The sequence below is a fragment of the Salmo trutta genome, chromosome 25 (assembly GCF_901001165.1).
Source record: "Salmo trutta chromosome 25, fSalTru1.1, whole genome shotgun sequence".
Lineage (NCBI taxonomy): Eukaryota > Metazoa > Chordata > Actinopteri > Salmoniformes > Salmonidae > Salmo > Salmo trutta.
Window position 1 is genome coordinate 26,185,791 of NC_042981.1, and position 17,501 is coordinate 26,203,291.

The 17,501-nt window shown below is 42.9% G+C and overlaps 1 protein-coding gene across 1 annotated transcript in view; it reads right to left on the reverse strand.

Moving 5' to 3' along the window:
- LOC115162256 (fibroblast growth factor receptor-like 1) overlaps positions 1–15,849 on the reverse strand; it is a 63,033-nt gene extending 47,184 nt beyond the window's left edge. The window contains exons 1-3 of the mRNA XM_029713396.1: positions 15,824–15,849; positions 15,489–15,688; positions 11,214–11,309 (exon numbers count right to left, since the gene is read on the reverse strand). Coding sequence (XP_029569256.1) covers positions 11,214–11,298 — 85 coding nt within the window. The 5' untranslated portion in view covers positions 11,299–11,309; positions 15,489–15,688; positions 15,824–15,849. The remainder of the gene's footprint in view (positions 1–11,213; positions 11,310–15,488; positions 15,689–15,823) is intronic.
- Between the last annotated feature and the right edge of the window lie 1,652 nt (positions 15,850–17,501).

A 17,501-nucleotide genomic window follows, 5' to 3' on the forward strand; every position in this document is an offset into this window, starting at 1 on the left:
GTAGTGGAGTAGGTTGAGAGCTTCAAGTTCCTTGGTGTCCACATCACCAACAAATTATCATGGTCCAAACACACCAAGACAGTCGTGAAGAGGGCACAACAATGCCTATTCCTCCGCAGGAGATTGAAAAGATTTGGTATGGGTCCTCAGATCCTCAAAAATGTCTACAGCTGCACCATTGAGAGCATCCTGACTGGTTGGATCACTGCCTGGTATGGCAACAGCTCAGCCTCCGACCGCAAGGCGCTAAAGAGTGTAGTGCGTGTGGCCCTGTACATCACTGGGCCAAGCTTCCTGCCATCCAGGACCTCTATACCAGGCAGTGTTAGAGGAAGGCACTAAAAATTGGCAAAGACCCCAGCCACCCTAGTCATAGACCGTTTTCTCTGCTACCACACGGCAAGCGATAACGGAGAGCCAAGTCTAGGTCCAAAAGGCTTCTTAACAGCTTCTACCCCAAGCCATAAGACTGCTGAACAGCTAATCAAATGGCTACGCGGACTATTTGCGTTGCCCCCCCCCTTTTTTTACGCTGCTGCTACTCACTGTTTATTATCTATGCATAGTCACTTTACCCCTACCTACATGTATATTACCTAAATTACCTTGACTAACCTGTACCCCTGCACATCGACTCGGTACCGGTACCCCCTGTATATAGCCTCGTTATTGTTATTTTATTGTAACTTTTTTTTAACTTTAGTTTATTAAATAAATATTTTCTTAACTCTTATTTTTCTTAAAACTGCATTGTTGTTTGTATTTGGCGCATGTGAGAAATTTCATTTGATTAACTCTGTCAAAGCTGGCACTGTTGCTCATGCAGATTATGGCCCACTAAAGTAAACGCAATTGACCTCCATTATGGCTGCTTATCACAATTTCCCTCATCACCACGTACAGCTCTTTCCATTCTCTCCTCTCTGTGGGGTGAAGTCTGACACCTTCCTCTTCCAGGTCCCTTCCTAGACTTCCTCTCCCTTCCATAGATTTGCCAGGGGCAGCAGTGTGTGGTGGTGGTAATGATAGATGCAGCTGTATTTGTTAATTGTAGACGCAGTAGTTGCAGTGGTAGTAGTAGTCGTATGATGTAGTACAGGGTTCACCAACTGGAGGCCTGCGGGTGGTTTTATTTGGCCCCCAAGTTTTCTGAACAAAAAATGTAACAAAAAAAATACACACATATATATATATATATACCATTTTCAATGTTGGACATAAAATACTGTAAAAACACCAGGGTATCAGTTCCTCGTGATTTTAATAAACAAAATCTGTTCCCAAGTATTTCCATGCATAATAAAGAGACACGTGATCGTATACAAATGTAAGCAAGGTTTGAAATGATTATGTTTCAGTCAAACATTATATCTGTCTGAGCTTCTTGCGGTCAATTTGCAGTTTACAAATTATTTGTAATTATGTTCCGGTCCCTCGACCATCCGCTCAACAAAATATCGTCTTGTGGCTGAATCTAGTTGATGCAGTAGTAACTATTAGTGGTGGAACTTTTGGAGAGGGAATAAGTGTTGCTGTAGCTGGTAACCAGTGGTGAAAAAAGTACCCAATTGTCATACTTGAGTAAAAGTAAAGATACCTTAATAGAAAATGACTCAAGTAAAAGTAAAAGTACGAATAATAAAAATTCCTTATATTAAGCAAATCAGACGGCACAATTTTCTAGTTTTTTAAATTTACGGATAGCCATGGGCACACTCCAACACTCAGACACCATTTAGAAACAAAGAATTTGTGTTTAGTGAGTCCGCCTGTCAAAATCGGGTGTATGAGAGGCGAAGTCAGGTGCAGGAGAGAAGCGAAATGTAACCAAGCGCACTTTATTATAGTTCCAAAATACGAGATCACTACATATATAAAAATGCGCTCAAAACCACGGAACATAATCCAAAGTAAAGCGCGTCAATCAAACACCACAAAAAAACATGAAACAATTACAGACAAAACATGATGGGAAACAGAGGGTTAAATACAAGTAGATTGATTGGGGAAATGATAACCAGGTGTGTATGGAAACAAGACAAGACAAATGGACAATAGAAAAATGGAGCGGCGATGGCTAGAAAGCCGGTGACGTCGATCGCCGAACGCCGCCCGAACAAGGAGAGGAGCCGACTTCGGAGGAAGTCGTGACACCGCCAGATCAGAGGCATTAGGGATGACCAGGGATGTTCTCTTGATAAGTGCGTGAATTGGACCATTTCCTGTCCTGCTAAGCATTCAAAATGTAACGAGTACTTTTGGGTGTAAAGGAAAATGTATGGAGTAAAAAGTACATGACTTTCTTTAGGAATGTAGTGAAGTAAAAGTAAAAGTTGTCAAAAATATAAATAGCAAAGTACATATACCAAAAAATCTACTTAAGTTTCACAGGCTGTATCAGGCTGTATCACATCCGGGCGTGATTGGGAGTCCCATAGGGCGGCGCACAATTGGCCCAGCGTCATCCAGGTTTGTCTGGGGTAGTCCGTCATTGTAAATAAGAATTTGTTATTAACTGACTTGCCTAGTTAAATAAAGGTTAAATAAGAAAAATAAAAAGTAGTACTTTAAAGTATTTTTACTTAAGTACTTTACACCACTGCTGGTAACTCATACTTCTAGGGTTTCTAAATTGACTTCTGCTCCTTGGGTATCTCATTATCATAACTTCTCACAGAGCAATTGCTGTGTGCTTAATAAAACACACACATACGTATACAGACACACTTATACACAAAACCCTGAGCGTAGCTCCCTCTCGTAACTCCTTCTCACGCACCTCTAAATCGCAGCCCCTCACTAAAATGAGTCCCTGGTTTTCAGTACACTCTAATAGACTGCAAATAAACTTAGTCTACAGGGATGAAGAGTGTTTAAAATTAATTAGTGCTGCTATGTCCGACTGGGGGGACCAGTGCATGTAATAATCCGCCCATTGTTCTCTGCAAATAGACCCAGTCCCAGGCTCAGTAAATAGGGGCTATTGGGGAGCTGAGTGAGGGTGGGTGGGAGTAAAGGTCAGCTCCATGCCTTGTTTTAATGACAGCACATTAACTTAGTTCACTTCCTCTGGCTTTACACTGGTAATAAACGGGAGGAAATGCAGAGAGAGGGTCTGGAGAGAGAGAAGGGAGACATGTGTAAGGGGGATGACGAGCGATTAGTGGTTGTTGTTTGGTCATAAATTGGCATGGGGAAGCCCGCAGAGTTCAGAGGTGGCATGTCAATCGGTCAGACAGCACTGAGTTGGGTGGGACTGTGGGTGTTGGTGGGTTTATGCTGAATCCGCTCTATTTAAGTTCTGGTGTTTCATGGGCGAATCTGATGACACTGATTTTATTTGTCATTTATAAATCAAGTGTTTTCAGAGGGGACTACTCAAACACATGGCAAAGATTTTACAGCACTGTTTAGACCCCCCTCTCTCTCTTCTCTCTCTCTTTCCCTCTCTCTCTCACTCTCTCACTCTCTCTCTCACTCTTTCTCTCTCTCTCTCACACTCTCTCCTTGGTCCACTCTCCCTCTGTTTCTCCAGCTGGGCTCATGTGCCAGAACACCACTGTGTCATTACCTTCTTAGTACTTGGGCCATATTTACAAAAAATAAGAGGACTTTGGGGTATTTGGTTACTGGGAAACTAGCCTCATTATGTTTAAAGGAAATGGAAAACTGACTGAGAGCCAAATGGCCTTGTGATTTTAAAGGCCCTTGGCATACAATTTATCCAATAGTACTTTCTTGTTATAAAACCATGATGTAACTCTCCTATAAAATGTATATTTTCCAAAAGAGTTGCAGAGCAGTTTGTATGCTCTAAATTTATTCAGATGGCTCAGGAGGTATAGATGAGTAAACATTTGTCTGATGTTAAAAACTCTCATGTCAAGCTAATATGCTACTTGTGACATGTTGATACAGTATACTCCTCTGCATCAAAAATCACTGGCTTCGCCTACAAACAAAGTACACAATTTGCATAGACGTCACTGCAATTTTGTTTCCTATAAGAGCCATGTGATAATTTGTGTGTGTGTGTGTGTGTCTGTGTTTCTGTGTGTTTCTGTGTGAGAGAGAGAGAGAGAGAGAGAGAGAGAGAGAGAGAGAGAGAGAGAGAGAGAGAGAGAGGGAATGCTGGTAAGTACTCAGGGACACCTTGTATCCTCTCATTGTAACCGAGCAGGCCTGCAGAACACACAGCAAGTCCATATGTCCCGGCTGCTGCATTCCACAGTTACTATATCACAGGGGTCCCCAGTCCTGTCACCACATTAGAAGCTCTGCTGGGACGCATCACTGAGCACCTCCTACAGCTGCTCGGGGGAACACAAGGGGAGGGGTTGGGGGGTGTCTTAGGTTTGCCTGGCGTAGTGGGATAAATGATCAGATATTGTATGGTGAGGTGACTGACAGCAGCAAGCTCATTATCATTTTGGGTCCTTTAAGTTGGACTTAGCAAAGGTTTAAATGCTTATATAATACCTGATAAAACCGCTAAACACTTCCAATATGTTACTATATCTTCACATGTAACTCAAAATGATTGTCTCCTGTATAATTTCATTTTCATTTATTAATGATGTTATCATAGCCTGTTAACTTTTATAGGGACAGTTTTACAGCCAGGACACTCTGTCTACAAAACCATGTCTCCAATCAAAAACATTTATTTTTGTATTTATTTTATTTATTTCACCTTTATTTAACCAGGTAGGCAAGTTGAGAACAAGTTCTCATTTACAATTGCGAACTGACCAAGATAAAGCAAAGCAGTTTGACACATACAACAACACAGAGTTACACATGGAGTAAAACGAACATACAGTCAATAATATAGTAGAAAAATAAGTATATATACAAAGTGAGCAAATGAAGTGAGATAAGGGAGGTAAAGGCAAAAGGCCATGGTGGCGAAGTAAATACAATATAGCAAGTAAAACACTGGAATGGTAGATTTGCAGTGGAAGAAAGTGAAAAGTAGAAATAGAAATAATGGGGTGGAAAGGAGCAAAATAAATAAATAAATAAATACAGTAGGGGAAGAGGTAGTTGTTTGGGCTAAATTATACATGGGCTATGTACAGGTGCAGTAATCTGTGAGCTGCTCTGACAGCTGGTGCTTAAAGCTAGTGAGGGAGAAAAGTGTTTCCAGTTTTAGAGATTTCTGTAGTTTGTTCCAGTCATTGGCAGCAGAGAACTGGAAGGAGGGGCGGCCGAAGGAGGAATTGGCTTTGGGGGTGACCAGAGAGATATACCTGCTGGAGCGCGTGCTACAGGTGGGTGCTGCTATGGTGACCAGCGAGCTGAGATAAGGGGGAACTTTACCTAGCAGGGTCTTGTAGATGACCTGGAGCCAGTGGGATTGGCGACGAGTATGAAGCGAGGGCCAGCCAACGAGAGCGTACAGGTCGCAGTGGTGGGTAGTATATGGGGCTTTGGTGACAAAACGGATGGCACTGTGATAGACTGCATCCAATTTAGTAGGGTATTGGAGTAGGGTATTGGAGGCTATTTTGTAAATGACATCGCCGAAGTCGAGGATCGGTAGGATGGTCAGTTTTACGAGGGTATGTTTGGCAGCATGAGTGAAGGATGCTTTGTTGCGAAATAGGAAGCCAACTTTAGATTTAACTTCGGATTGGAGATGTTTGATCTGAGTCTGGAAGGAGAGTTTACTGTCTAACCAGACAGATAGGTATTTATAGTTGTCCACATATTCTAGGTCGGAACCGTCCAGGGTGGTGATGCTAGCCGGGCGGGCAGGTGCAGGAAGCGATCGGTTGAAGAGCATGCATTTAGTTTTACTTGTATTTAAGAGCAGTTGGAGGCCACGGAAGGAGAGTTGTATGACATTGAAGCTCGTCTGGAGGGTAGTTAACACAGTGTCCAAAAAAGGGCCAGAAGTATACAGAATGGTGTCGTCTGCATAGAGGTGGATCAGAGACTCACCAGCAGCAAGAGCGACATCATTGATGTATACAGAGAAGAGAGTCAGCCCAAGAATTGAACCCTGTGGCACCCCCATAGAGACTGCCAGAGGCCCAGACAACAGGCCCTCCGATTTGACACACTGAACTCTATCTGAGAAGTAGTTGGTGAACCAGGCGAGGCATTCATTTGAGAAACCAAGGCTGCTGAGTCTGCCGATGAGGATGTGGTGATTGACAGAGTCGAAAGCCTTGGCCAGGTCAATGAATACGGCTGCACAGTATGGTTTCTTATCGATGGCAGTTAAGATATCGTTTAGGACCTTGAGCGTGGCTGAGGTGCACCCATGACCAGCTCTGAAACCAGATTGCATAGCGGAGAAGGTACGGTGGGATTCGAAATGGTCGGTAATCTGTTTGTTGACTTGGCTTTCGAATACTTTAGAGAGGCAGGGTAGGATTGATATAGGTATGTAGCAGTTTGGGTCAAGAGTGTCCCCCCCTTTGAAGAGGGGGATGACCGCAGCTGCTTTCCAATCTTTGGGAATCTCAGACGAACCGAAAGAAAGGTTGAACAGGCTAGTAATAGGGGTTGCCACAATTTCGGCAGATAGTTTTAGAAAGAAAGGGTCCAGATTGTCTAGCCCGGCTGATTTGTAGGGGTCCAGATTTTGCAGCTCTTTCAGAACATCAGCTGACTGGATTTGGGAGAAGGAGAAATGGGGAAGGCTTGGGCGAGTTGCTGTGGGGGGTGCAGTGCTGTTGACCGGGGTAGGGGTAGCCAGGTGGAAAGCATGGCCAGCCGTAAAAAAATGCTTATTGAAATTCTCAATTATAGTGGATTTATCGGTTGTGACAGAGTTTCCTATCCTCAGTGCAGTGGGCAGCTGGGAGGAGGTGCTCTTATTCTCCAAGGACTTTACAGTGTGCCAGAACCTTTTGGAGTTTGTGTTGCAGGAAGCAAATTTCTGCTTGAAAAAGCTAGCCTTGGCTTTTCTAACAGCCTGTGTATATTGGTTCCTAACTTCCCTGAAAAGTTTTATATCACGGGGGCTGTTCGATGCTAATGCAGAACGCCACAGGATGTTTTTGTGTTGGTTAAGGGCAGTCAGGTCTGGAGAGAACCAAGGGCTATATCTGTTCCTGGTTCTACATTTCTTGAATGGGGCATGCTTATTTAAGATGGTGAGGAAGGCATTTAAAAAAAAATAACCAGGCATCCTCTACTGATGGGATGAGGTCAATATCCTTCCAGGATACCCGGGCCAGGTCGATTAGAAAGGCCTGCTCGCTGAAGTGTTTCAGGGAGCGTTTGACAGTGATGAGTGGAGGTCGTTTGACCGCTTACCCATTACGGATGCAGGCAATGAGGCAGTGATCGCTGAGATCTTGGTTGAAAACAGCAGAGGTGTATTTAGAGGGCAAGTTGGTTAGGATGATATCTATGAGGGTGCCCGTGTTTACGGCTTTGGGGTGGTACCTGGTAGGTTCATTGATAATTTGTGTGAGATTGAGGGCATCAAGCTTAGATTGTAGGATGGCTGGGGTGTTAAGCATGTCACAGTTTAGGTCACCTAGCAGCACGAGCTCTGAAGATAGATGGGGGGCAATCAGTTCACATATGGTGTCCAGAGCACAGCTGGGGGCAGAGGGTGGTCTATAGCAGGCGGCAACGGTGAGAGACTTGTTTTTAGAGAGGTGGATTTTTAAAAGAAGAAGTTCAGATTGTTTGGGTACAGACCTGGGTAGTAGGACAGAACTCTGCAGGCTATCTCTGCAGTAGATTGCAACACCGCCCCCTTTGGCCGTTCTATCTTGTCTGAAAATGTTGTAGTTAGGGATGGAGATTTCAGAGTTTTTGGTGGTCTTCCTAAGCCAGGATTCAGACATGGCTAGGACATCTGTGTTGGCAGAGTGTGCTAAAGCAGTGAATAAAACAAACTTAGGGAGGAGGCTTCTAATGTTAACATGCATGAAACCAAGGCTATTACGGTTACAGAAGTCATCAAAAGAGAGCGCCTGGGGAATAGGAGTGGAGCTAGGCACTGCAGGGCCTGGATTCACCTCTACATCGCCAGAGGAACAGAGGAGGAGTAGGATAAGGGTACGGCTAAAAGCTATGAGAATTGGTCGTCTAGGACATCCGGAACAGAGAGTAAAAGGAGCAGGTTTCTGGGGCGATAAAATAGCTTCAAGGTATAATGTACAGACAAAGGTATGGTAGGATGTGAATACAGTGGAGGTAAACCTAGGCATTGAGTGATGATGAGAGAGATATTGTCTCTAAAAACATCATTGAAACCAGGTGATGTCATCGCATGTGTGGGTGGTGGAACTGTGAGGTTGGATAAGGTATAATGAGCAGGGCTAGAGGCTCTACAGTGAAATAAGCCAATAAACACTAACCAGAACAGCAATGGACAAGGCATATTGACATTAAGGAGAGGCATGCTTAGCCAAGTGATCAAAGGGGTCCAGTGAGTAGTGAGGTCGATTGCGGTCACGGCGATTCAGACAGCTAGCCGGGCCATGGGTAGCAAGTTGGCAGAAGCTGGTCTGTTATTAGACACCTCGTGCGTTTCCGTCGGTAGATTAGTGGGGTTCCGTGTGGTAGAGGGGACCAGTCCAATTGGCAAAATAGTTATAGTTATAGTGGCCCAAGAAAATTGGCCAATAGACCTATTCAGATAGCAGCCGATAAGACAGCTAACGATTAGCTGGCCGCAGATGGGCGTTCAGGTTACGTCGCGGCGGAGGGGCCAGTTGGATAACTCCCTCGGGCAGATAACGTCGGTAGTCCAGTCATGAAGGCCCGATGGGGCTCCGAATCGGCAGTAAAACGGGTCCGGATAGGTGATTGTAGCCCAGGAGTGGCTGGTGGAACTCTTTAGCTGGCTAGCTCCGGAATAATTGATGTTAGCTCCGGGACCGACGTTAGCCAATAGTCACTCGGATAGCAGCTAGCTAGCTGCAAGATCCAGGTGTAAATGTCCAGAGCTTGCGGTAGAAACCCGGGGATATGGAGAGAAAATAGGTCCGGTATGCTCTGGTCTGAGTCGCGTTGTACAAAACTGGCGATAGCTTTTCGAGCTAAAGGATAGCTGATGACCGCCAACCGTGGTTAGCTGAATTCTAACGTTAGCTAGTGAACTGGCTAACTTCTGGCTAACTTCTGGCTAGCTTCTGTTGTGGATTTCAGATTTGAGGTAAATAATACTTTTTTTTTAATTGGTGAGGCGGGTTGCAGGAGAGTGTTTTGAAGTTGAGTTTTTAGAAAAAAATATATAGGATAGGATATCACCCCCTTTACCCTCAGAAAAGCCTAAAATCGTCGAGCATGGACTCTACAAGGTATCGAAAGGGTTCTACAGGGATGCTGGCACATTTTGACTCCAATGCTTCCCACAGTTGGCTGGATGTCCTTTGGGTGGTGGACCATTCTTGATACACACAAGAAACTGTTGAGCATGAAAAACCCAGCAGTGTTTCAGTTCTTGAAACAAACCGGTGCGCCTGGGACCTACTACCATGCCCCATTCACAGACACTTCAATCTTTTGTCTTGCCCATTCACCCTCTGAATGTCTCACATACACAATCCATGTCTCAGTTGTCTCAAAGCTTAAAAATCCTTCTTTAAGTTTCTCCTCCCCTTCACCTTCACTGATTGAAGTGGATTTAACAGGTGACATAATAAAAGATCATAGCTTCCACCTGGAATCACCTTGTCAGTCTATGTCATGGATAGAACAAGTGTTCTAAATGTAATACTCAGTATATATTAAAACATGGCCACTTAAAACGGAGAATACGATGTTTGCCAATAGTAAATGTTAATTTTTCTCTGTCTTGGATACAATACACTTGTATATACCTCTACAATCACTTTCAGAAAGAAAGTATGAAAAGCAGACTACATATTACTATTTTTTAGGTGATATACTGTATAATCTCTGTGTGATTAGGATGTCTTGTTTTTCTGTCGGCAGTCTGTTTCCCCATTTGATTTGATCCTTTCTCTGACATCTGTAAATCTGTAAACAGACATAATTGCCTGTCTAATCTTATTTAGCATCCACGTCTTGTTAACTTTCGCTATAGCCGCATCGCGAAGGATCGCCTGTCCTGCTGTGAATAAGGCATTGTCTGTAATCCCAGATGTAATCTGCCCCCCCCTCGAAACCAGCAGTGGCCCGCACCTGCCCTGTATTGCAATGCCCTGTTAGCCACATGCAGGTTCTACTTCCATTTGCTGCCATACTGAGTTTGAGAATGAGGAAAGAGGCATAGAACAGGATGTCTAGTTTACCACTTCAAGAGGCTGGAGAACACACTAAAAGTCTATGTGAACGCTTCAAAGCGCTCTAATTGAAAAGGTGATTTATTTTCTTTGACTTTCAAACTCTACTGAACTGTTCTGGACATTTTCAGCTGTTGATGACAGATGATATTGTGGAAACCATACACATAATTATACAATGCATTCTGCATTTGTCTAACAATTTCAATCAATGTAGACATTTGTCTGAACAATAGCACACTACACTGTCATGGTTAAGGTTGCAAAAATCCGGAACTTTCAATAACTTTCCTGGTTTTCCCGAAATCCTGGTTGGAGGGTTCCAGATTACCGGCTTATTCCTCCCTGATTGCGGGAATCCTAAAAACCGGGATTTCGGGAAAACCAGGGAATTTATTGAAAGTTCCAGGAATGTTTCAACCCAAGTCATACACACACACACACACACACACACACACACACACACACACACACACACACACACACACACACACACACACACACACACACACACACACACACACAAACACAGACGTGATGCTGAGACAGTCCAATCCCTGGGACAACCCTGGGAGAGCTGGACTGATTTGTGTTCCTTCACCCTGGGAAGCTGATGGATGTGTATGTTTGGTTTAGCTGTGGTGCATGCACACACAGTCACACACACATACTGTATGGCCATGACTGAAAAGATCCCACACTGAAGGGGGGAGTTGGGTTGGTTTTCTCGTTACTTTCCCCACTGTTGATTTTGGGTTCTGTTTAGAGTTTTTTTCTACTTTTTCCCTCTCTTACTTCTTAGTGTAAAGAAGTTAGAGCCAACTGAGCTTTTCTCCGTGTAAACAAAAAGCCACAGCAGTCAAACTAACTTAGACTAACCAATTTATCTACTAATATTTCACTAAAACGATTGGACCCTACTGTGTAGGCAAGAAAGTAAGGTAGTAAAGTTAATTTAAATAAAATAAATATCCCAAAGATGTTACTCACCCCTTGCACAGTCAGACAACAGAATGGCCAAAAAGATGAGCCACATGACCTTGACGACTCCCATCCTGACTGAAGACAACTTCATGTTCCCCAAATCTAAAAGACATATTGTCAAAAAATATAGAAACACTCAGGCCTTCCAGATTGTATTAGTGCACACAGCAGAACTCATATCCATCCCCAGGGAAAGCAGTTTGCCTTGTTAGATGATATGGACAATATATATGCTCCTCCAAGTCAGACACAGTTATGTGTCATGGCTGTTGTCTTTTGTCATAATGGAACTGAAATGCATGGGGATTTCTCTTATCAATGAAAACACATAGTGCAGCTATGCACATTTTTTAAATCACTTGATTGATTGATTGATTGATTGACACAATAACATATGTACCCTTTGTGTTAGTATATTTATCTATATTCGATATATACAATGCCTTGAGAAAGTATTCACACCCCTTGACTTTTTCCACATTTTGCTGTGTTACAGCCTGAATTTAAAATTGATTAAATTGAGATGTTGTGTCTCTGGCCTACACACAATACCCTGCTTTACATCCCCTGCTATATTGTGGATCGAGAGTTACCTGTCTAACAGAACACGGTGGGTGTTCTTAATGGAAGCCTCTCCAAAATAATCCAGATAGAGTCAGTCATGCCTCAGGGCAACTGTCTAGGTCCCTTACTTTTTCAATCTTTACTAATTACCTGCGACTGGCTCTGAGTAAAGCCTGTGTGTCTATGTATGCTGATGACTCAACACATCAGCTACCACAGCAAGTGAAATCACTGCATCACTCAAAGAGCTGCAGTCAGTTACAATTGGCCCAGAACAGAGTAGCACGGCAGGCCCGTAAATGTACATGGAGACCTAACATCAATAATATGCATGTCAATCTCTCCAGGCTCAAAGTAAAGGAGAGATGAACTTCATCGCTATTTGTATTTGTGAGCGGTGTTGACACGTTGAAAGCACCAAGCTGTCTGCTTAATCTACTAGCACACAGCTCAGACTGCCGTGTATACGCCACAAGACATGCCACCAGAGGTCTCTTCACCGTCCCCAAGTCCAGAACAGACAATGGGAGGCGCACAGTACTACATAGAGCCATGACTACATGGAACTCTAATTCCACATCAAGTAACTCATGCAAGCAGTCAAATCAGATTGAAAAAAAACCAGATAAAAATGGAACAGCGGGGACTGTGAAGAGACACACACATGTATTTTGTGTTGTAGATATGTGGTGGTAGCGTAATGGCCTGAAATCAGGTTATGAAATGTATTGTGCATTTTTTAAAATTGTATAACTATCACGGTTGTCGTAAGGAGAAGCGGACCAAAGTGCAGCGTGTGTGTCATTCCACATTTTATTTACACTGTGAAACTATGCAACACATAAACATAAACTAAAGAACAAAACAACAAACCGTGACGCAGAGTCGAAACACACACTACTCAAAAAACAGTCTCCCACCCAGGTGGAAAACCCCCCCACTTAAGTATGTTCTCCAATTAGAGACAACGAGGACCAGCTGCCTCTAATTGGAGATCATCCCAAACAAAACCCCAACATAGAAATACAAAACTAGACCCTGACAACATAGAAATAGAAAACGTAGAGAGAGAAAAAAAAATGTCATACCCTGACCTACTCTACCATAGAAAATAACATCTTTCTATGGTCAGGACGTGACAGTAACCCCCCCCCAAAGGTGCGGACTCCGAACGCACCGACAACAAAAGAAAAAAAGAAAAAAAAAAAGAAAAGGGAGGGTTAGGGAGGGTGCAAATGTCTGTGGCGGCTCTGGTGCAGTAAGCAGAACCTTCTCATCCTGCGGATCCTCCAACAGAGGCGGCGGCTCCGGTTCAGGGCGTAACCCCCGCTCCGCCCGCTGATCCCTCCGTTTTTGTGTCACCGGACTGCGGGCCGTCGCCGGAGGTTCCGGACTGCGGGCCGTCTCAGGAGGTTCCGGACTGCGGGCCGTCTCCGGAGGCTCTGGACTGGGAACTGTCGCAGGAAGCTCTGGACTGGGAACTGTCGCCGGAAGCTCTGGACTGGGAATGCGCACTGGAGGCCTGATGCGTGGGGTTGGCACAGGTGGCGCCAGACTAGTAACACGCACCTCAGGGCGAGTGCGGGGAGCAGGAACAGGACACCCCGGACTGGGCAGGCGCACTGGAGGCCTGATGCGTGGGGCTGGCACAGGTGGCGCCAGACTAGTAACACGCACCTCAGGGCGAGTGCGGGGAGCAGGAACAGGACACCCCGGACTGGGCAGGCGCACTGGAGACCTGATGTGTGGGGCTGGCACAGGTGGCGCCAGACTGGTGACACGCACCTCACAGTAAGCACGAGGAGCTGGCTCAGGTCTCCAACCTGACTCTGCCAATCTCCCCGTGTGCCTCTCGTGCTTCCCTTGTTGCCGTGCTCTCGCTGCCTCCACCTGTTCCCATGGGAGGCGCTTTTCTCCTGCCCCTAAATCCTCCAAAGCCCTGGATATACTCCTCCTTATCTCCTCAATAGTCCACTGGTCCATACCACGCTGCTTGGTCCTTTGGTGGAGGGAGATTCTGTCACGGTTGTCGTAAGGAGAAGTGGACCAAAGTGCAGCGTGTGTGTCATTCCACATTTTATTTACACTGTGAAACTATGCAATACATAAACATAAACTAAAGAACAAAACAACAAACCATGACGCAGAGGTGAAACATATACTACTCAAAAACAATCTTCCACAAACCCAGGTGGAAAAAAACCCTACTTAAATATGATCTCCAATTAGAGACAACGAGGACCAGCTGCCTCTAATTGGAGATCATCCCAAACAAAACCCCAACATAGAAATACAAAACTAGACCCTGACAACATAGAAATAGAAAACATAGAAAAAATACCTGTCACGCCCTGACCTACTCTACCATAGAAAATAACATCTTTCTATGGTCAGGACGTGACAATAACTGCCTTAATTTTGCTGGACCACAGGAAGAGTAGCTGCTGCCGTGGCTCAGGGATTTCACCATGAGGCCAATGGTGACTTTAAAACAATTACAAAGTTTAACAGATGTGATAGGGGATATCTGAGGATGGATCAACAACATTGAAGTTACTCCACAATACTAACCTGACAGACTGAAAAGGAAACCTGTACAGAATAAAAAATATTCCAAAACATTCAACTTGTTTGCAATAAGGTACTAAAGTAAAACTGCAAAAAATTTGTCAAAGAAATGTACTTTATGTCCTGAATACAAAGCATTGTTTGTGGCAAATCGAACACAACACATCACTGAGTACCTCTCTTCATATTATCAAGCATGGTGGTGGCTGAATCATGTTATTGGTATGCTTGTCATCGGCATGGACTAGGGATTTTTTGGGGGGATAAAACGAAACGGAATAGTGCTATGCACAGGCAAAACCCTAGAGGAAAACCTGGTTCAGTCTGCTTTCCAAACAGACATTGGGAGACAAATTCACCTTTCAGCAGAGCAATAACCTAAAACACAAGGCCAAATAGACACTGGAGTTGCTTACCAAGATGACATTGAATGTTGAAAATCTATGGCAAGACTTGAAAATGGCTGTCTAGCAATGATTAACAACAAACTTGACAGAGTTTGAATAATTTTTTAAAGAATAATGTGCACATGTTGTACAATCCAAGTGTGCAAAGCTCTTAGAGATTTACCCAGAAAAACGAACCGCTGTAATTGCTGCCAAAGGTGATTTTAACATGTATTTACTTAAGGGTGTGAATATTTATGTAAATGAGATAGCTCTGTATTTCATTTTCAATAAATTAGCTAAAATGTCAAAAAACATTTTTGTCACTTTGCCATTATGGGAATAAGTCAAGGGGTATGAATACTTTCTGAAGGCACTGTATCTGTGGTCAACATGGCGCACACTCATTAAAGTTATGCCTCCCTCACAGACTGCCCCTAATGTTTAAAAATATATATTTCTTCTCTGAAACACAACTGTATTATATTGTATAATTGTCACCATTTGCATTCATTAATTACTGTATATAACATTTTATATATAAAAAATATCTATTACACATCATGGCAAATGAATTGAATAGTAATTATATCCATATAACTGTATAGGTAAACAACCAATAGATAAGAGCCGATCATGTCTTATTTTATAGTAAATTAAATAAGTAATATTTCTATGAACTATTGCCAACCATTTAATCGTGTGAAAAAGGGCTTATGCCCTGTATATTTTGCACAACAATGTTTTTTTATGAATGACATACCTGAAGTATCCAGTGAATGAAGTTAACCTCGTATCAGCCTCTTTATAGAACACTTGTTACCCATTCTCATAGAAGTCCTCGCAGACTCCATTTATTTATTGACAGTAGCCGGTTTCATCGACGCTTTCTTACCACCACTATAATTAATGATCGCTGCATGACTGTATATCCATTCAGCATCGATCGGCTATATGTAAAAGCTGTAAATCAGACAAAGCATACAATCAAATGCGTACATTTATCACACATGGGTATCCATTAAAATGATGAATTAACTTCTCGACAAACTGGAAATGTTAGATCGTTTTTAAAGTCTGTATCCAATCTGTATTTACAGTAGACTCTACTTCATCGACTGCGAGATTTAGCAGTGCAGAGAGCTGTATAATCCCAGTTCTCAATTTTGGACCAATCACATATAAGGACTGGGTAACTATCAAAATTAACTCTTTATTTCTCACTATCACGATTCAATAGCCCCTACACGAGTCAAATATGTAATTGTATATGCCTCAATTTAAAGTTGCCAAAATAATCCACAGTAATTTAAAACAAATGCAGTAGCTGACAATCAGGGGTTGGGGTAAACGTCACCGCTGTAACAGATCTAGGATGAGGTTTCCCTCCCTAATTCCTGATTTTGACCATTAGGAGGAAAAATACAACACTGACCTCAGATCAGCATTGAGGCAACTTTATCCTAACGCCAGAAGAACAAAACAGAGTAGACTTTCAGCAACGCCCATAACATCAACTTATTAAAATGAATTATGAAAAGGAAACATTTTAATTGTTAGGGGTGAGTTGTGTTAATGTATGGATAACATACTGAAGAAACCCTGTTTCGACCCCAGGAAGTAATAGGGATCCTAATAAATACTAAACAACTGCATACTATCAGTCAGATATCAGCCAGTGAGGGATGAAATGAATAGGTGTTCCCACCCAGTGGGACTGGAATGTATCTGCCCTGAGAACGGCACAGGAGGCATGTTCCAATGACATGAAATCCTTTTGGATCATGTTGTGCTTGAAGGTGTCTACACTCAAGTGCCAAGACCGTATGTATCAATGACGAGTTGACAAATGTCGCACCTGCCTGAGAGAATAACAATGACATGTATAGTAGTACAAGACAGAAATGAAGATAAACACTTATTCAAAGAGGAAGTCATTTAATTTTCATGACATTTAAATCATATTATTTCATTTTTCCAATGTTCCACATAGCTCTTATTATTGAAATGTAACTAGCCTTTACAAAATAACAACAAGCTCTGAAGTAATACGATGTCCAGTCATTGAATTACTGCATCATTCCTTTATACAGAAAAAGGAGTAAGAGATTTATACATTTACATAATTTCCTTTTGTTCTTTATAAAATTAAAATGACAATCTCTTAAAAGATTTTATATTTTCCTCAATAAAAATAAAACTTGTAGAAGTAGTGAGTGGTCTAGACAAGATGAAGCCTGAGAATTAGCTTATAAAACAGCGCAGATTTGATATAACTGGTGCGGCCCTGAAGTGTGAAAAGCCATGGTTGTTTGAGACAGTTATGTCAGATTGGCCATTCCTCTATCCACATCAACTCCAACTCATTCTCCATTGTAACCCAGATGGGGAAGCGTTCGCTCCGCATCAGAGATGACTAGAGGAGGGAGCAGGAATATGATGTTGTAACAGTAGAGGAAGTGGTTATCAACTGGGAACAGTACTACATTGTGCAGAGAGGTATGGAGACAATGTATATAACCAGGTTAGGATGTAACAAAACATTTTTAACAACTTAATGGTATGAGACTATATTTGTAACATATTCTAACTGATTTCACTACAGATCACATATGTTTCTGCAACAGCAGCTGGTATGTAACCAAGATAATGAGAATGAACACCAATGACCTGCTTAGTGTAGTAGGAGAGTTGTGTCTCTGTTCTCGTGACACCTGTCTAGATAACTGTGCTATCAGTGCTACTTGACCATTGTTCACCTAATACCTTGTTTGCA